The 17,048-nt window shown below is 36.7% G+C and overlaps 3 protein-coding genes and 1 pseudogene across 3 annotated transcripts; 1 reads left to right on the forward strand and 3 right to left on the reverse strand.

The window, feature by feature from the left end:
- Positions 1 to 3,376: 3,376 nt before the first annotated feature.
- Positions 3,377 to 5,863, forward strand: LOC113329501 (annotated as a pseudogene).
- On the reverse strand, positions 5,817 to 6,493 carry LOC113329493 (heavy metal-associated isoprenylated plant protein 43-like). The gene is made up of 2 exons (XM_026576369.1): positions 6,379 to 6,493; positions 5,817 to 6,290 (listed from the first exon to the last, which is right to left on the reverse strand). The coding sequence occupies exons 1-2, from the start codon at positions 6,461 to 6,463 to the stop codon at positions 5,890 to 5,892; spliced, it is 486 nt and encodes a 161-aa protein (XP_026432154.1). The 5' UTR covers positions 6,464 to 6,493; the 3' UTR covers positions 5,817 to 5,889.
- A 1,889-nt stretch (positions 6,494 to 8,382) lies between these two features.
- On the reverse strand, positions 8,383 to 9,232 carry LOC113288475 (heavy metal-associated isoprenylated plant protein 2-like). Its single transcript, XM_026537519.1, has 2 exons — positions 9,201 to 9,232; positions 8,383 to 8,950 (listed from the first exon to the last, which is right to left on the reverse strand). Exons 1-2 carry the CDS (start codon positions 9,207 to 9,209, stop codon positions 8,612 to 8,614), a joined length of 348 nt encoding a protein of 115 aa, XP_026393304.1. The 5' UTR covers positions 9,210 to 9,232; the 3' UTR covers positions 8,383 to 8,611.
- Positions 9,233 to 10,332: 1,100 nt separating this feature from the next.
- Positions 10,333 to 14,711, reverse strand: LOC113288466 (inositol-pentakisphosphate 2-kinase-like). Its single transcript, XM_026537510.1, has 8 exons — positions 14,448 to 14,711; positions 14,106 to 14,232; positions 12,992 to 13,195; positions 12,404 to 12,551; positions 12,063 to 12,103; positions 11,869 to 11,979; positions 10,957 to 11,556; positions 10,333 to 10,746 (listed from the first exon to the last, which is right to left on the reverse strand). The coding sequence occupies exons 2-8, from the start codon at positions 14,214 to 14,216 to the stop codon at positions 10,615 to 10,617; spliced, it is 1,347 nt and encodes a 448-aa protein (XP_026393295.1). The 5' UTR covers positions 14,217 to 14,232; positions 14,448 to 14,711; the 3' UTR covers positions 10,333 to 10,614.
- Positions 14,712 to 17,048: the final 2,337 nt, after the last annotated feature.

Genomic DNA, 17,048 nt, shown 5'->3' on the forward strand with positions numbered 1-17,048 from the left:
TAAATTATAAATATTCAGATTGAACTTATATGACCATTTTTGGATAAAAGTATTATCAAAAACATGCTATTTAGTTTGAACATTACTTCGACTCCCATAACTTCCACGGCTGAATTCCTTGAATATGTTCTACAAACAAAGTGCCAATGCCAACTACGCTTGGCCATGGCCAAGGTGTCAGGCCAAATAACTAAGATAAGTTGTGAAATCATCTTGGCCAACATCCCGGGTCAACATCGGTCGCGTATTATAGACAAGTCGAAATGGCTAGTGACATAGGCCAACATCCCGAGACGATATTAGTCGTGCTCCATAGCCAGGCCAACATGGCCAATGTCCTAGGCCAATATGGCCAACGTCCCGAGCAAATATTAGTCGCGACCCATGGCCATAGCCAGGCCGACATGGCCAGTGACCTAGGACAACATGGCCAACGTCCCAGGACAATATTAATTTCTCCCCATAGCCATGCCGACATGGCCAGTGATCTAAGCCAATACGTCCAATGTCCCATGACCATGACACGACTTGGCTAGCTATCAACATGGTGCCTTGCGCCACAATTTGACGAACTATCAACTTGGTGCTACGCGCCACGACTTGACTAGATATCAACTTGGTCATAACCTGCGCCACGACTTGGATAGCTATCAACTTAGTTGTTTTATGCCATATCGACTAGCTACCAACTTGGATGATTTCCCACGCCACCAAACGACCCAAAACAACATTGGATGGTGTCTGGCACTACTAAATCTCCAAAGTCGCCTTGGCCAACTTGGTCATGCCTCCCGGTCCATGGATATTTCTATGGTACCTTTACGTATTATTACGGCCAGCATAATCAAATATGCCACTAAAGTGCCACAAATACGCCACTATCATAAACTTGCAAACAATACCATCTTACGGGCAAACTTCTTATTAGTCACATGTAACTTTGGAACTAAGTTGTCTCTTCAAGCTAAGTTATTTCAACAAAGTCTGGCTATCTTAGGCTGATTACTCAATCAAATACATCGTGGAAACCTGGACAAAAAATAAAAAAAAAAAACAGTCCATGACTCTACTAATTCCTATGAGAAATCAAAAACATGTTACGTGGAGGAATTATTTATTGGTATTGGTCTGGTGGTTTACAGCAACGTGCGGCGTGGTAACATCCCATGATAAGGAAATAACAAGTAGTGGTGACAAGTAAGAGTAGTTAAAGGAAGTAACAAAGTAATAGAGTAATGGATTACATGTTTCTGGAAGCTTCCCTAGCATAATTGTCGTGGCTTTACCATTAACTCTACTATCTCCATCTCTCCATCTCTTCACGACTTCCATTAATTATACGGAAACAGTGGGTGTCCCCTTACAACTATAAATAGGCACCTTTGTCTATTCAAAAAATCAGAACAATCTTATCATTCTCAATCTCTGTTTCTTTCATAGTTCGACAACCTCACACACAACAATTCAATCACATTGATTTCCTCAACTTTCTTTGCTTTCCCTCCCCTAAGATCAACCCATCTTCTCTCTTTGTAACCGAAGCAAAACGCGGATGCCCAATTTCTTGCTTTGGGCTTGTTTTCTACGATTTTTATTTTTGAACCTAAAGAAAGTACTTTTATAGTATATTGTTTTACCTATGAGTAATTTTTGGGTATTAACATCAGCATAAGAGATGATTTTTTCCGTCTGAACATCTAGAGCAGTAGTACTTGAAGCGGTATGTTAGGGCTAGCTAACAAAGGATCAAGAAGCATAATATCACCATGATCTCTGAACGACATCATGGTGAAAAGATTAAACGCGAGAAAAACTCTAGAAAAAAAAAAAGTATTTTTCTCTCTCATAATAGCGAAATTTACGGAGAATCTTTCCCAAAAGCCTATTTGTCTCTGTATTGAATTAAGATTTGTTAAATTAGACTTTGGATATTGAAGATTACTTCTAAAAATCTAACCTTTATTAATTTTTCATCTGGAAACAACGAGAGACTGAGGCAGTTAAAAGTAAGGGTGTGCAATTGCACACCCTGCTAAACTGGATCTCAAACCTAAATTTTCTAAGATTTTGGGATCCTAAGCCTATTTTTGCTATCTTGCACCTCTAGAAATATTTTGTTTCCCCTTAATAGAGTTTCTGGCTCCGCCCCTAATAATGTCCCACAAGAGTGGAAAATGTCTTTAATAAAATCTTCATATTGGATGACCTTCGCCATTAGCACTAGAGATGTTGTTAATGACTCAAAATCTGTATTCTACTCCCTCCGTACCATATATATAGGGGGAGGGACCAATTCTCTTAGATTAAGAAATTTTTTTGATTTTATAAATTTCTACGTTTTTTCCTGTTTTACCTTTAATTATATTCCCAATGTCAGAGACATATACTCAATTATGATGATTCTCAAACAAATAAATATAGGTCATGTAAGTAAAAAATCGTTTTGAAATTTGGGCTCCGCCACTATAGTGATAACAAGGAAAAATGAAAAGTCTGCCTATATAATAGGTACGGAGGGAGTAACAATTATGCAAAACTCAATATTAATTGCACTAAATAAAGAGTGGGTAATTTTATTTTTAACTGGGTAGAAAAAAAATCTACCACTCCTGAATCAAGGAATAGCCTAACATAATACTCGAACGGCTCAATGATTTTTCTTTGATAATTATATTGTACGGTGCAAGTGGCAGGATTTAACAATATCAAGAGTCAAGAGTCAAATACTTTTCTGGAATCTGGGGTGGATAAAATGCAGCTGGAATTCTAGGCTAGTTTAAGACAACTCGCCAAAAGAAAATTAAATGTTGGCGGTTTTTTTTATTATTTCCAGTTTGGTCTTATTTGTTTGTTACTTCTCTTTATCTTTCGGAAATGTTCATCTCCCTTCTCCTGTTCAGTGCTTACTTCAAGCTGAATCAGTTAAGTCAACAGAGTCAATCCCCAATCATAGTTAAGCACTTAAGCTTAAGCCTCACATGTTCTGGTTTTCATTTTCTGTACCCAAATTCTCAAATTCAGTTAAGCTTTGAACAGGCCAAGAATCTATGCAGTGAAGCTGTATCAAACAAGAAAGTATATTCAGAAAACATACTGGACCGTTGACTTGGTTCCGGCGCACATTCCATCCGCTTAATAGGTCTGTAGATCATCCTCTATAAGGTGATCTTGTAGTCTCATTAAGTTTATAAATTTCATTCACTCATTAATTTTGTTCAACTCCTGGAATTTGCAAACAGGGTTCTTAGTTTCTTAAATCATCACCAGCTGTTGGATAATTTCTCAAGCATATGTGTGTACTGATTTACTAGATGCTCTTAATTCATAGTTGCTTCTATCCACCTTCAGGTAGTACTATTTATTTGGATACACTTTCATGGACCTTCCGAATGGCGCAAGTTCGAAAAGGACGTATGAAGTTGTTGTTGCTGCAACTCGAACGTTGGGCATTATTAAAGATGGGAATTTACATGGAATTTGCCTACTGTTGCAAAATTCTACGATGATGTGACCACCGCGACGGATCCTTCAAAAATGAATGCAGTTATAATGGGCAGGAAGTCATGGGAAACAATTCCCGTTAAAGATCGACCGCAATTTGGTCGTTTGAACGTTGTATTAACTCGTTCCAAGAGTTTTGATACTGGAATCAGTACTACTGAGAATGTTGTAATTTGCGGTATCTTGGTTTCAGCTTTGGAATTGTTAGCAACATCTCCTTATTGTTTGTCAATTAAAAAGGTGTTTGTTATAGGAGGTGGCGAGATTTTAAAGTGAGTACTTCTTCTGTTTTGTGTATCGTCTCAATTCAGGATTCTCTTTTGATTCTCTATAGCAATAATTGTGATGTTTTCGAGTGTAGGGATGAACTCAATGCACCCAGTTCTGATGCTGTCCACATAACTGAAATTGATGCAGACATTGAGTGCGACGTCTTCATTCCTCCGGTTGATTTGTCACAGTTTCAACCTTGGTATTCATCTTTTCCAATTGTAGAAAATAAGATGAGGTATACTTTTGTGACATACGTCCGTGTCAAGAAATCTGCAGGGGAGTCTAATGCTGTAAAGGCGGATTTTGAAAGTAAACTTGATTCTGAAAACTTCTCATTTCTACCCAAAATGATTTTTGAAAGACATGAGGAGCTCTTGTACCTCCGCTTGGTTAAAGATACCATTTCAAATGGTATTCCGAAAGAAGATAGGACCGGGACTGGAACTCTGTCGAAGTTTGGTTGCCAGGTATTACCAGAATGAGAAAAGTCTAGTACAACAGGAATAAAGCTCTTCAACATTTCATTTGATATTATGTGCAGATGTAATTTGTATGCATTCTAATTTAGCTTTTGTTATTCTCCTGTCCTTTTACACTAGATGCGATTTAATCTGCGGAAAACTTTCCCACTTCTGACGAGTAAGGTATTACTTTCCCCTTTGTGCACCTAACTTCATGATTGGTGCTAGTCGGAATTTTGTTTGGACAGAGAGTATTTTGGCGAGGTGTTGTTGAAGAACTTTTGTGGTTCATCAGTGGTTCAACAAATGCAAAGGTATTACCATATATCCCTGTGAAATTATTCAGTTGTTTGTAAATGACTGAGTTGACCAGCTTTATGAGCGTGGTTGATTTGGGATTTGTCCTGGACAAGTTTATTTGTTTCAGTAAAGAGTTAAATTTTATTTGGTGCAGAGATGTTTTTGAGTGGAACAGGATTCAACTAATGTTTCTTGCGTCTGTATTGACAGAAACTACAGGAAAAGGGGATTCACATTTGGGATGGGAATGCAACCAGAGATTACCTGGACAGGCAACTACACTTGACCTATCTGACACTACAAATGAACTACCTTAATTGGTCATTCAAATCTAATTGCTTTGTTTTGTATTCTCAGTGTTGGATTACAAGAGAGGGAAGAGGGTGATTTAGGACCCGTATATGAGTTCCAATGGAGACACTTTGGTGCAAAGTACACTGACATGCATGCTGACTACACTGGGCAAGGTTTTGATCAGTTGTTAGATGTGATTGACAAGATAAAGACTAAGCCTGATGATCGCAGAATTATTTTGTCAGCTTGGAATCCATCGGATCTCAAATTAATGGCACTTCCACCATGCCACATGTTTGCACAGGTTAGCATATTACCAGTTATTCATTTTTCTAACTTCTTAGTATCTTTTATCCTTCATAGATAATTCGAGTTATCTTCCGTTTTCTGCAGTTCTACGTAGCTAACGGAGAGCTGTCCTGCCAAATGTATCAACGTTCTGCCGACATGGGTCTTGGTGTGCCATTCAATATTGCTTCTTATGCTCTCTTGACACGCATAATTGCTCATGTTTGCGGTAAGCATTTTATATGGATCCTCTAAACCAGATTGAGTTTAAAAGCTTGTGTCTATCTTTTTTAATGCAAAACTTGTTATTTTTCCTTTGTGCACAGATCTTGTTCCTGGTGATTTCATTCATGTGATAGGGGATGCTCATATTTACAATAATCACATTAAACCTCTACAACTTCAGCTTCAGAAACTTCCCAAACCCTTCCCAGTGAGTAAACTGAATATACAAGGAGTTTTATTCATTTTTTTCCTTTTGTCATTGTCAAGTTATCTTCAAAATTTCAATGCAGGTATTAAAGATCAACCCACAGAAGAAGGATATAGATTCCATTGTGTTGTCTGATCTCAAGCTTTCGGGTTATGATCCACATGAGAGAATAGAAATGAAAATGGCAATTTAGTATTCTGTATTCTCTTAATGATCCAGTATGGCAAATCTAGATTGAATAAAATTATGACTCATACTTTATTAAGATGAAATAATAAGCTGAATCTCTTTAGCCTCACAGTTGTGTTTGTTTAAAATATCTAAGAAGAACATTATATGTTACATAATGGAACATGGCGAGACGGGTTCATAAGCAGGATCAACTACTTGAACATACATATTGTATGGCTGAGGCTGAGGTATAGGCGGAGGCGGGTAATAACCTTCATATACCATCATGGATGTATTCTTTTGCTCGAGCTTCTTCCCATCATTATTAGGCTTCTTGTTGTCAGCCTTCTTATCTCCATCAGCCTTTTTGTCACCACCGCCACCAGCTTTCTTGTCCTCAGAAGGCTTTTTCGCATCATTTGGTTTTGGTGGGGGTGGTGGAGCTCCAATGCTCACGATTTCTGCAGATCTTACACTTTTCCTTGCGCGAACTACTATTTTGTAAGGATCTGCATCGCCTGTAACTGTTAAAGTACTCTTTGCTGCATCCACTTCAATCTTATCCACACCTAAGAACAAAAATTCAATTAACAATGCTGTAACAATGCATAACTAAATCACTGCACGGATTAATTGAAATCACATCGTATAATTTACCTTGTAATCCAGTGACAGCCTTGAGTACCTTTTTCCTGCATTTCGGACATGAGAAATCTATCTTCAAAACAGTCCTTTGCACCATTGAGAATGAAGTTGTTGTTCTTCCTTTGTCGCTCAATTCCAAATGAAACTATTCAGATTGAGAATTAGAAAGGCTTTATATATTAAAGGTTTCATCATTTGGTTGTTCGCCTTCCCCAACAGTCAATAATTGTGATCAGGGAATAATTACTTTCAGTTACTGAAATCTTGACCGTTTTCTATCTTTTCGGGTGTGTGTATTTTTTTGGATTTTCTATTTTTTGTTATGGACCGGTCACTAGAAAACAGAATGTAGGCCCAAGAAATGCAAGAAATGCTTCTAATTAGCAACTCAACAACCCTGGAGGCTGGAGTCACACTCATGTGAAGTATGGTGCACCAGTTACTCCCAGTAGTTAACCAATAATCCCAACTGCAGAACTAGATAAAAAATAAGAAGAAAAATATCCCAAACCCAAACTGCATAATGCTGCACTACTTGTTTGCCATCCAGAACGGCTGAAAAGACCAGTATGCAAATCTTGAAGCTTTAAGACCAAATGATTTTTTCCTTTTTTTTTGGTGAAGTTGGAATTTGGGTTGGCTGTCATAATCAATGTTAAAAGGTCTCTGCAAAGTGTTTGTTCTTGTAAATGAACAAACATGTCGAACCATTGTAGGCAAGAAAGAGAATTGTATGCTTTATGTAGGTCACTTGCAAATGAAAACCAACCTGTTGAACAAAGGTTGACAAGAAAGTGAAGTGTTTGCCTTGTAGGTCAGTTGTGAATGAATAACCAACATGTTGCAACCAAGGTTGAACTTGAAACTATCCCTACAAAGCTCACTTTTAGCGAATTAAATTTGATGCTACGTTGAACTCTAGACGATATTGACACCTGCAAACGAATTCTTTATTTTGATTTAAGCTGTCGAATAAAGGCTCAAGTTGTCGCGTTGCATATAACGTCTACCTAGCGCGATCATTGTGATCTTTATGTTCATATTATATGTGTTCTATGGAGACAATTGCAAATTAACATACCCCACTGGTCCAAAGTCTTTATCTTCCTTGATGTTCATGATTAATCCATCTTATTTTATTCATATAAATCCTCGTGTGAGCGTTGTCATGAATCGATCGCTGTCCAGATGTGAAGGGTAACCTAGTCCAGTATCGATCGAGTAGTCGTTTGTTGTTAAATTTCCAATGGGAACCACATCAAGAACTAATAAATTTGACAAGCTGTTCAGTGTAATTAGTCCAAGGGGAACCACCATAAAGCAACCTCAAATGCTTAGTAATTGTCAAACTACACTATCAATGACCCAATACTAGCTAATGCCACGAAAAATGAGACACATTGCCAAAGAAAAATCATGTATATGCACACTTGCTGCAGTATAATGCATGTCTCTAATATAATGCATGCTTACCACTAAGATTAGTGGTTAAGTAAACCAACTGCTAATTCTAGCCTAATCATTAGCTTGGAAGTCAGCATTGAGTTCTACTCTTACTTGTAGAAGCTCCATAATATTGTATCTGTAATCAGGTACTAGGTTTTGTACTTTTAAGTTTTAACTCCAAAGATTTCACTCTGACATAAAAATAGATAAGAGTACTACTAATGTCAGGTCTTACACATACTGACAGATAGAATTTTCAAGCTTTCAGTTATATTCTGACATGCCAGATATGTGTGTTCAGATCAGATAGTACTAATGAGAGGTAGAATTCTTGAGAATCATTGCAGTACTTGTACTTCAGATTCAGTAACTCATAATGTTTTCACTTTTAGACTCATTAGTTGAAGGCCCTACAGTGGGCATGGGTTAGTTCTGCTTGTAGTTATTGCCACACTGCACCAATGGAAATATCAGTTATTGCATTTTTATTTTTACCCACAAAAAATGAACCAGAAAACCAACCACCACTATGGGGTTTTCAATTATAGATTTAGATTGAAGAAGAAGAAGAAGAACAATGATGGACCTTATTAAAATTTGTTTGAAAAATAAAGATACTCGTTACATTGAAATCTAGGGAAATCATACTGCGTACATTCGGAAAAGCTTGAGATGAAATGAAGTACTAGATATGATATGCATAGAATGAAACTAGTTACCCAAAGAGCTAGAGATGTCAGCTCCATTGAAAATGTGGTCTGGGAATTTTGAAGAAAGCATTGAAAAGATCTGACATGGTTTATAGGATTGAACAAGGATGGTGCCATTCTTCACCAACAACATACCAAACATCACACCTCTGACATGTCTTTGGAAGATATGGACAAACATCCTTCTTCAAATCATCTTTCTTCTCTTCTGGTTTAAAAGGTCCTATACTAACAAACTCAGCGGTTTTTTTGAATTTTCTGACCTTTTTAATGATATCAACAGGATCAGCCGGTCCAACAACTGTCACCGTACTTTTTGTAGAGTCCAGGGCTATAGAATTTATCCCTTCTACTCCTGCAACTAACTTCATTACTTTCTTCTTGCACTTTGAGCATAAAAGATCTACTGACACCACACTTTTCTGCACCTGCAATGACAAAGTGAATAGTTAGTCAGTCAGTCAGGTTCCATTTATTACTACTACTAGTACTATCCATCCTAGCTGAAAAATAATGAACAAAATAGAGGAATATAAGAAAGATGAGATCTATGAAATCTAGTAGTACAGGTTCTGGTGAAGGTGTCAGTTTTGCAGGGAATGGACAGACAAACATAAAGAAGATGAAAATCAAGAGCTAAAGAAAGACGGAATAAAATAAAAGTATAAAGAAGAGAACCTTTGACATGGTTGTCTTAGTTCTATGAGGGAAAAACTATAAAAAGGAAACTGTTGGATCAGCAATGCTTGTTGCTATATAAAAAGACTCAATGTGGGGTCCAAGGTTTTGGGTTTGGCCTTCAGTTTTAGACATGTCCATTATTTCCAAAAAAAATTGCCACGCGATTTTAATCTACCAGCATCACAACCAACCATTGTAATATGAACAATCCAGTTTATTTGGGTAAGTTTTTATTTATCAAGTGATTTTGCAAGTATCATCACAACCAATAGATCGAAAATGCTCCAACAGCGCGCAAGCAAAACAAATTGCAGTAGTGCATATGAGGCACAGTAATATTGTTACTTACATGAAGGGAACAAAGTTCCACTTGCATATGTAGAATTGGTGAGAAAATGGAAAATTGGTTGGAGACTTGTAACGAAGGTGCATTGATGCTTGGACTATACAAGTAAATGCTGGTATGTCAGAAGGTGTTCTTAAATTGGGCCACCAATTAGCTCTTATAACATTTACTCTCACCATCTCGGATCCAACACCACCACACAATATGAAACAAGAGAAGTAATGGAATGTAAGAATCAAGAGAAAACCAAGATTGAACAACACAAAAAAGAGATCAGTAGAAAAATTTGGTCATCTAGAATTCACCAAATTTTTATTACTTGTTTTCATCTCCATTTTTTTCAACTTTGCATGTTGGAGTTGATTAAAGCATCCAGCTAACATTATAAATGAGAGAGCACGACAATTCAAAATCATTGAAGTTGCAATCCATCTCTCTAGTCTAGATCTTGAAAAAGAGAGAGAAGAGAAGTTCGGTAGCTGAAATATCATTTTCAGCAGTGAAGGATTTCTTATGTTCCTCCTTTCCTCTCAGGAAACTATGCATTCTACTCCGCAATTCCTCCCTGATGGTAAATTCAATGGCCACATGAAAATAACAGTGTAATAATATTTTGGTGATGCCGCAGTGCACATGGTACATACGTACTAGAAATTAAAAGCTTGGGACAGCAAATGAAAAACCTTAACAGCGTGGTCCTCGACCGTCCGTCCTTAAGCCCCCAATTGACAATGGTGATCTATTACTTCTAGTCTTATAGCTCTTAAATTGACAAGCTTCAGATGTAAGAATGATTATCTAGATTTTATAAGTAAAGGCAATCATCTAGCTACAGCACTTGCTTTATTCAGTTTTAAATCCTCATGGGATTTCACTCAAAAAGAAAAACGTCCTAGTAAAGAGGTTTATATGAACCGAACCAGCTAACTTAACCATTTGCATAATCCTTCAAAATAGCTGTTAAGTACACTATTGTTACAGTTCTAGCAACCTACCAAAAGCTATGAAATAAAAGCTTCACGCATCTTCATTAGATTTAATGTAACTGGGTAGCTCCAAAATACTTCATTCCTGGGAATCAGGAAACCCATGTACCGCCGTCTCCAATCTGTTGTAGCATCTAACTATCTTCTGATCCAACTCATAGTAATATTCCATCTTCTTCAAAGGTTTCATGTCTAGGTCAATGAAATAAGCCTGCAACAAAAGAAACAAGCTAGTTTTTGCTTCAAAAAAATAAAATAAAAATATTAACTATTTTAAAACGTAAAATAGATAAGACTTGCTAAAGAAAATGATGAGGCACAATCGCTTTGCTAAACAGGAAAGAAAGATTACATCAATATTGCAGTAAACCATCAACTGCCAATTTAAAGTCTTAATAGAGACTTCAGGAAGTAATATTACCTTATATTCGAATAATTGGTTAGTTGAATCTAAGAGTATGGTGTTATATGAGGACACTTGGTCTCCTTCTTCCCTCGGTCTGAAGCTGATCATCATACTTAAATCTTTTGCAGTTGCAGCTATCAGAAAGCCCTTCACAATCTCTATGCTTTCTTCTGATGAAAGAGAATGCAACGACGAATAACGTTGTGAGAGTTCATTATCACCTAGATCTTGACACACCCTGCAAGGCTGTGAAATAACATTGTAATATGCATGGATTGCTCCTTCTATGTCGAGGAAATCACGTTTCTGAGCTTCCAAAAGATGATTTAGCACCCCTGACTGGAAAATTGCCTCAGACACGAGATCTAAGAATTCTGTTTTCCTCTGGCCATACTCTGCTTGGATTACATCTCCAATCTTATCTTCAAATGCCTCGTTGCTTTTAACAGTAGTATCATCTGTCCCACCACCCAAGCCCCCGAAAATGAGATTGCCATTTAAGAATACACGAAAATTGTTTTGCGGGGTGGTAAAGAGTGACTTCAACGCCCTGCTTATTCTTTCAATAGACCCAGAAAACAGATCAAGAGGATCATATTCACTTACTCCTGACGTCTGACAAACCAGTTTGGAACATGTATTTTAGTACATAATCAAATTTCGAAAACAACGATCAATATTCTTAACAACCTGGCATAATCATTTCTGTGATACTCCCATTAACTAATATTCATAATTTAAGATTTTGACAATGACAAGGATTTCTTCAATGTTAGTTACTGTATTATTGCATGTTTGAGAGAGTGGAACCAGTCCTACAGATTTCTTTTTGTTATTGTTATTGTTTTTGTTTCTGTCATTCTGTTTTCATCGAAGGCCTTCCGGTAATTTGAACTCAAAAGAAAGAGTAGGGTTTGAACTTGTCACCTCTCCTCTATGAAGCTTCAAAGCTTGGTGCATTCGGAAACGAGATATGGTCCTTTTGAGAGCATTTCCTTCAGCTAAGAATCTTGAACATGGAAGACAACCCCATTTTGGCTGCTCCCTAAAATACAAATAAGGAATCAAAAAGAAAGAGTGGAATGCATTTGCAGAAGAGCCTAAGAAGGTAAGTGAAGAACCTTTATTTCCACCGATATGCAAGGGACCTCTTTACGAATACCTGATAAAAACAAAGAACCCCATATCTTGTAAGAATGACTAAGACAACTGCACACCATTTAAGTTAACCTTATTCAGGTAGATATGCTGATCCTTGGATAAGTTAAAGGATAGATAACATTGCAGCCTATGTTCAACAAATATAGAAGTTGGCAACTAAGTATCTAAATAGATTTGTCAAGGGAAACATGTCACTACTGGGTCTCAAAATATTTTTAACATCTCCAAAGCAGTCAACAAGTAACGATCATAAAAATACACATTAAATATCTATTAATCGCAAAGTAAGGCTAGTATATACCATCTGGAAAAACGATATGATCCGAGATAAGAAGTGCAGAATCACAAAGGATATTAACCTTGGCAGCGTCAACTCTCCAACAAGGACGTTCACAGAGATGGTCCTTTTCTATGGCTTCCAAGAATCCACGAGACACAGAGACACGTACCTGTGCGATGTGGCAAGAATAAACTCAAACATGCTTCTGGTAATTCTAAGGAATAACATGAAATCTCAGATTTATATCTTCGTGAGAGAAGGATCACCCTAAAAAAGTTGCTAGGAGACATCATACCAAAACTGAGTTTATACATTTTAGAATACAATATCAAGCAGGATTCAGAGGTTTGGTAATAGGTTAACATGCCATTATTGCTCATGAATAACACAACTATGGACCTTTTGAGTAGATGAAAGTTTACCTACAAACATGAATCAATATAAACCCGACTAAAACATAAAGTTCCATGTATAATAGAAGTTGAAAACTAGTTCCAAATTAACACCATATAGAATAGAAAACTATGCAACCATAAATCCGTAGTTTTATCAGTGCAAAACTTCAGTTATATATCAAAGCTGGGACAAGTACTACCAGAAAATACATACCCCAGCATCCACATGCTCGGATCCTAACAAGGGGATCATCACATTCTGCACATATAAGCGCTCTGCATCATCCCTCGATCTGCATGTGTCAAGGTCAAATGAATCTTTCCATAGAATCTTCTCATGCACAGAGAAGTCTGAGGTACCAACTGTATACTTCTCTTTGAACTTTGGAACCTTTTGTATTCGTAACACTTTCCCAACCTGAAGCAAATCAAACCAGTTACCACCTGTGTTAACTCTGTTGCCAAACCAACTAGTTTTTTTAACAAAAATAAAATAAAATAGATAAAGTCAGTGATGTGAAGCATGATTTTAAAATCCAAAACAGTGTTGATGAACAATTTGAGCTGGTTCACCAAAAGCAACATATGGTGTGAATGCCATTTGGTAGGTCCCAACTAGGAAATACAACTCCAAGTCCAAATCATGCACCAACTTAACCACCTGCAAACAATGTTTGAAGCAAATCCTAAGCAACTTTATGTCAACTGCTTCATCATTAAAAGACTTCATTTTTTGTGAGACACGTTACGTGTTTTAGTTGCTTACCCAAATGATCAAAAAAGTGCTTACCTAATCGAGTTCTCACGAAAAATGGCGTAATACAAGTCCTACCATGTGTTGACCTAAAAAATGACTCGGTCCCTTTCGCACCTATACACTATTCATCCCCTCGCCATACACATGGGTTCTGTCCTCCAAGTACTATTATATTTCAACGAGCACCACGGATCATTTCAATAATACACAAATTCCATATACAACAATATCATTCACAAGCCAAATGACGCCGACTAGTAACAGCTATGATATCGACAACCTTGATTCTCTAAGGATTATAAAAAAAATAATCAAAGAAAGACAACCCTCATTTTCTCCAATGTTATTTACTGCATCAACTTATATAAAAACCAAATTTCTCTTTTTAGAATTGCTACTAAGCCCCATACTTAATTACTGATTTCAAAGTAAAGTAAGAGAATTTTAGTACAATAAAGTAGAATATTTAAAGAAAAAGTGGGTAAGAACACACCCAAATTGAAAGAAAAAAAAAAGAAGAGAAAACAAAATTCAACATGTATAATTTAAAAAAAAAATGATATAGACTTACAAAAGTAGGAGATGATCCAATGTAACCAAGAACAATATTAACAGCACCTTCTCCTCTATAAACCCAATCTTTTGCATCTTCCTCTTCTAACAAAATTCCTTCCATTCCCATTTTTAATTCTCAAACCCTGAAAAACATTTCACAAAATCAATCCATTAAATCATTATCAATCATACATCAAAGACAAAAAGTCCCAAATCAAAGAGGAAAATTTACTTTGATTTTGAGACAGAAACCCTAAGTAATACTCAGATTGAGAGTGAATAAAACTTCAAATTGCAGAAACATATAAAAACCCAAATTGCAATTTCATTACAGGGGGAGAGACAGGAAGAAAAAAACCTGATTTTGCTTCGTATTCTCTGAGAATGGAACTACTTTTTGTTTTGAAGTGCAGAAAAGAAGAGATTCAGAAGATGAAAGGATGCTGCTCAGTGTAACCGTAACCATTCAATAACTCAAAGACTTATCTTTTCTTCAAGAATCTAATTTGTATCTTTCTCTGCCTTTTCTCTAGGCTTTCAGTTGCCTTTGTGTGTCTTTTAGGCGAGGCGACATCTAGATATGGAAAGTTCTGCGATGGGATTAGGGGTTGGTTGTTTTTTTGGTAGGACTGGCATAAAGAAAACAAATGACCTTTGTCTAATAAAAATACAGCCCACCCTCCCACTAATTCCACCCCCTACCTTTTCTGTCATTTGGATTGTGCGTAAAAAGTCCACCACCCTCTCCTCCAGTTTCCACCTCAAATAAGGTCCCCTGCCCTATCATATCATTGCATTATAACTTGAGCACTCACTGCTCCCCATTAATAATGTGTGTGTGACAAAAGCTGATTTTCAGTGGTACATATGATGTACACGAAAACTATACGGTGGAAGATATTCAAAAAGTCAAAATAATCTTTTTGGTAAACAAGATCTTAGTCGCAACAAAGAAATCAAGCCTTTAGACCGCTTGAGAAAAAAATGGAAAAAAAAGATTTTCTTCTTTCTTTTTTTTCCTTTTTTTCTTTTGGTTATGTAGCTCCCTTGCACAATGATACTCGTGGATTCCGCAACCATTCACAAAACCATTGAGGTAGCCTTGCCCTTCGTAGAAAATCATGCTATTTCTCCTAAATCTGGAAAGTTTGGTATATGCCACTTACATATGTGCATGAGTCTTTGAGCATCTTCAATGGAGTACGAGTCTCTAGAATTTTTCTTTTTTTTTTTGGTGAAAAACACATCTATTGATTAGGTTTAAACCAATTTAGGGCTGATAGAATTGTTGAAAAAGATGATCAGCTTTATTAAGTTTTTGATAAGGATGAATTACAGCCATACAAAGTCTTATAAAGACTGAAAAACAATAAAAGAGTAAAAAAAACAAAAATCGTTACAGTCTGTCACAGACAGTTTCTGTTAAACATTTATCACAGTTGTAACTACTAGGACAATAAGGACTATGACAGTAACTGTAATGATTAAGACAGTAAAATGTGTGTAATACACACTCACATATTCTCACAGTCCTCCTCAAGCTGATAGTGAGAAAACTCCATCAGTTTGCTAGCCAGAGAAAGAAATACTCCATGTACCAGTCCTTTAGTGAACACGTCTGCAATCTTCTCAGAGGATGGAGTGTATCATATCTTCATAAAAGATGAGCTAACTAGCTCTCTTATAAAATGGTAATCAATCTCAACATGCTTTGTCCTTGCATGGAAAACTGGATTACAGGCTAGACTGTTTGCAGATGTATTATCACAGAACAATGTGAATGGCTCATTTAAGGAAACACCAAGCTCAGTAAGGAGAAAAGACACCCAAACAATTTCAGCAGCAGCAACAGCCATGGATTTGTACTCAGACTCTGCAGATGATTTTGAGATAGTAGTTTGTTTCTTTGAGGACTAAGAAACAATGGAAGAACCAAGAAAAACACAAAAACCTGATGTAGATCTTCTAGTATCTGGACATCCTGCCCAATCTGAATCAGTGTAAGCTGTAATAGAAGATATATCTCCTGCAGAAAGCATAATACCGGAGCCAATTGTCCATTTTAAGTATCTCAAGATTCTCTTGACCAGAAGCAGATGTTCACTTGTGGGAGCATGCATAAATTGTGAAACATAATTCACTGCAAAAAATATATCAGGCCCAGTCATTGTAATATATTGCAGACCTCCAACTATGCTTCTGTATGTCTTAGCATCTGTGAGTAGAACTCCAGTTGAGATAAACAATCTAGGACCATGTGCTACTGGGATTTTAGAAGGGTTGCAAAGCAGCATATCAAATTTTTGAAGTATATCCAATGTGTACTTCTTCTGAGTAAGTAACAACTTCTTTGAATTGTCTTGAAAAGTAGCCTCAATTCCTAAGAAGTAATGTAATGTCCCTAAATCCTTCATGGATACACTTGTTGAAGATAAGAAATGATTGTAGCAGGTAAGGCATCTGAGGAACACACCAAAATGATATCATCAACATACAAAAGAAGAACTGCCATAAATTCTTCATGTTAATATACAAACATTGAGTGATCACAAGGTGATCTGAAGAAACCAAATTCAAATAATGTATCACAAAATCTCTCAAACCAAGCTCTTGGAGCTTGCTTAAGTCCATATAGGCTTCTTTTTAACTTGCAGACATGATCAGGTCTAGTAGAATCCACAAACCTTGTGGTTGTTGCATATAGACATCTTCACTTAGAAACCCATGAAGAAAAGCATTACCTACATCAAGTTGCTTTATAGACCAATTCCTTGAAAGTGCATGAGTTAACACTATTCTTATTGTTGTAGCTTTCACAACTGGACTGAAAGTCTCAAAATAATCAAGTCCATCCATTTGATTATACCCTTTGGCAACAAGTCTTGCTTTATGCCTTTCTACTGATCCATCAGGATTAAGTTTCACCTTATAAACCCACTTACATCCTAGAACATTATAA

This window comes from Papaver somniferum, chromosome 1 (assembly GCF_003573695.1).
Source record: "Papaver somniferum cultivar HN1 chromosome 1, ASM357369v1, whole genome shotgun sequence".
Lineage (NCBI taxonomy): Eukaryota > Viridiplantae > Streptophyta > Magnoliopsida > Ranunculales > Papaveraceae > Papaver > Papaver somniferum.

What these genes read in the sequence shown, in the direction of transcription:
- LOC113329493 (XM_026576369.1), bottom strand. Translation starts at nt 6,463, where the DNA reads ATGGTGCAAAGGACTGTTTTGAAGATAGATTTCTCATGTCCGAAATGC. An exon ending in GGCTGTCACTGGATTACAAG is followed by an intron (nt 6,291 to 6,378) that starts GTAAATTATACG and finishes TTTTGTTCTTAG; the next exon opens with GTGTGGATAAGATTGAAGTG.
- LOC113288466 (XM_026537510.1), bottom strand. Translation starts at nt 14,216, where the DNA reads ATGGGAATGGAAGGAATTTTGTTAGAAGAGGAAGATGCAAAAGATTGG. An exon ending in CCGAGCATGTGGATGCTGGG is followed by an intron (nt 12,552 to 12,991) that starts GTATGTATTTTC and finishes CACATCGCACAG; the next exon opens with GTACGTGTCTCTGTGTCTCG. An exon ending in GCATATCGGTGGAAATAAAG is followed by an intron (nt 11,980 to 12,062) that starts GTTCTTCACTTA and finishes TTTAGGGAGCAG; the next exon opens with CCAAAATGGGGTTGTCTTCC.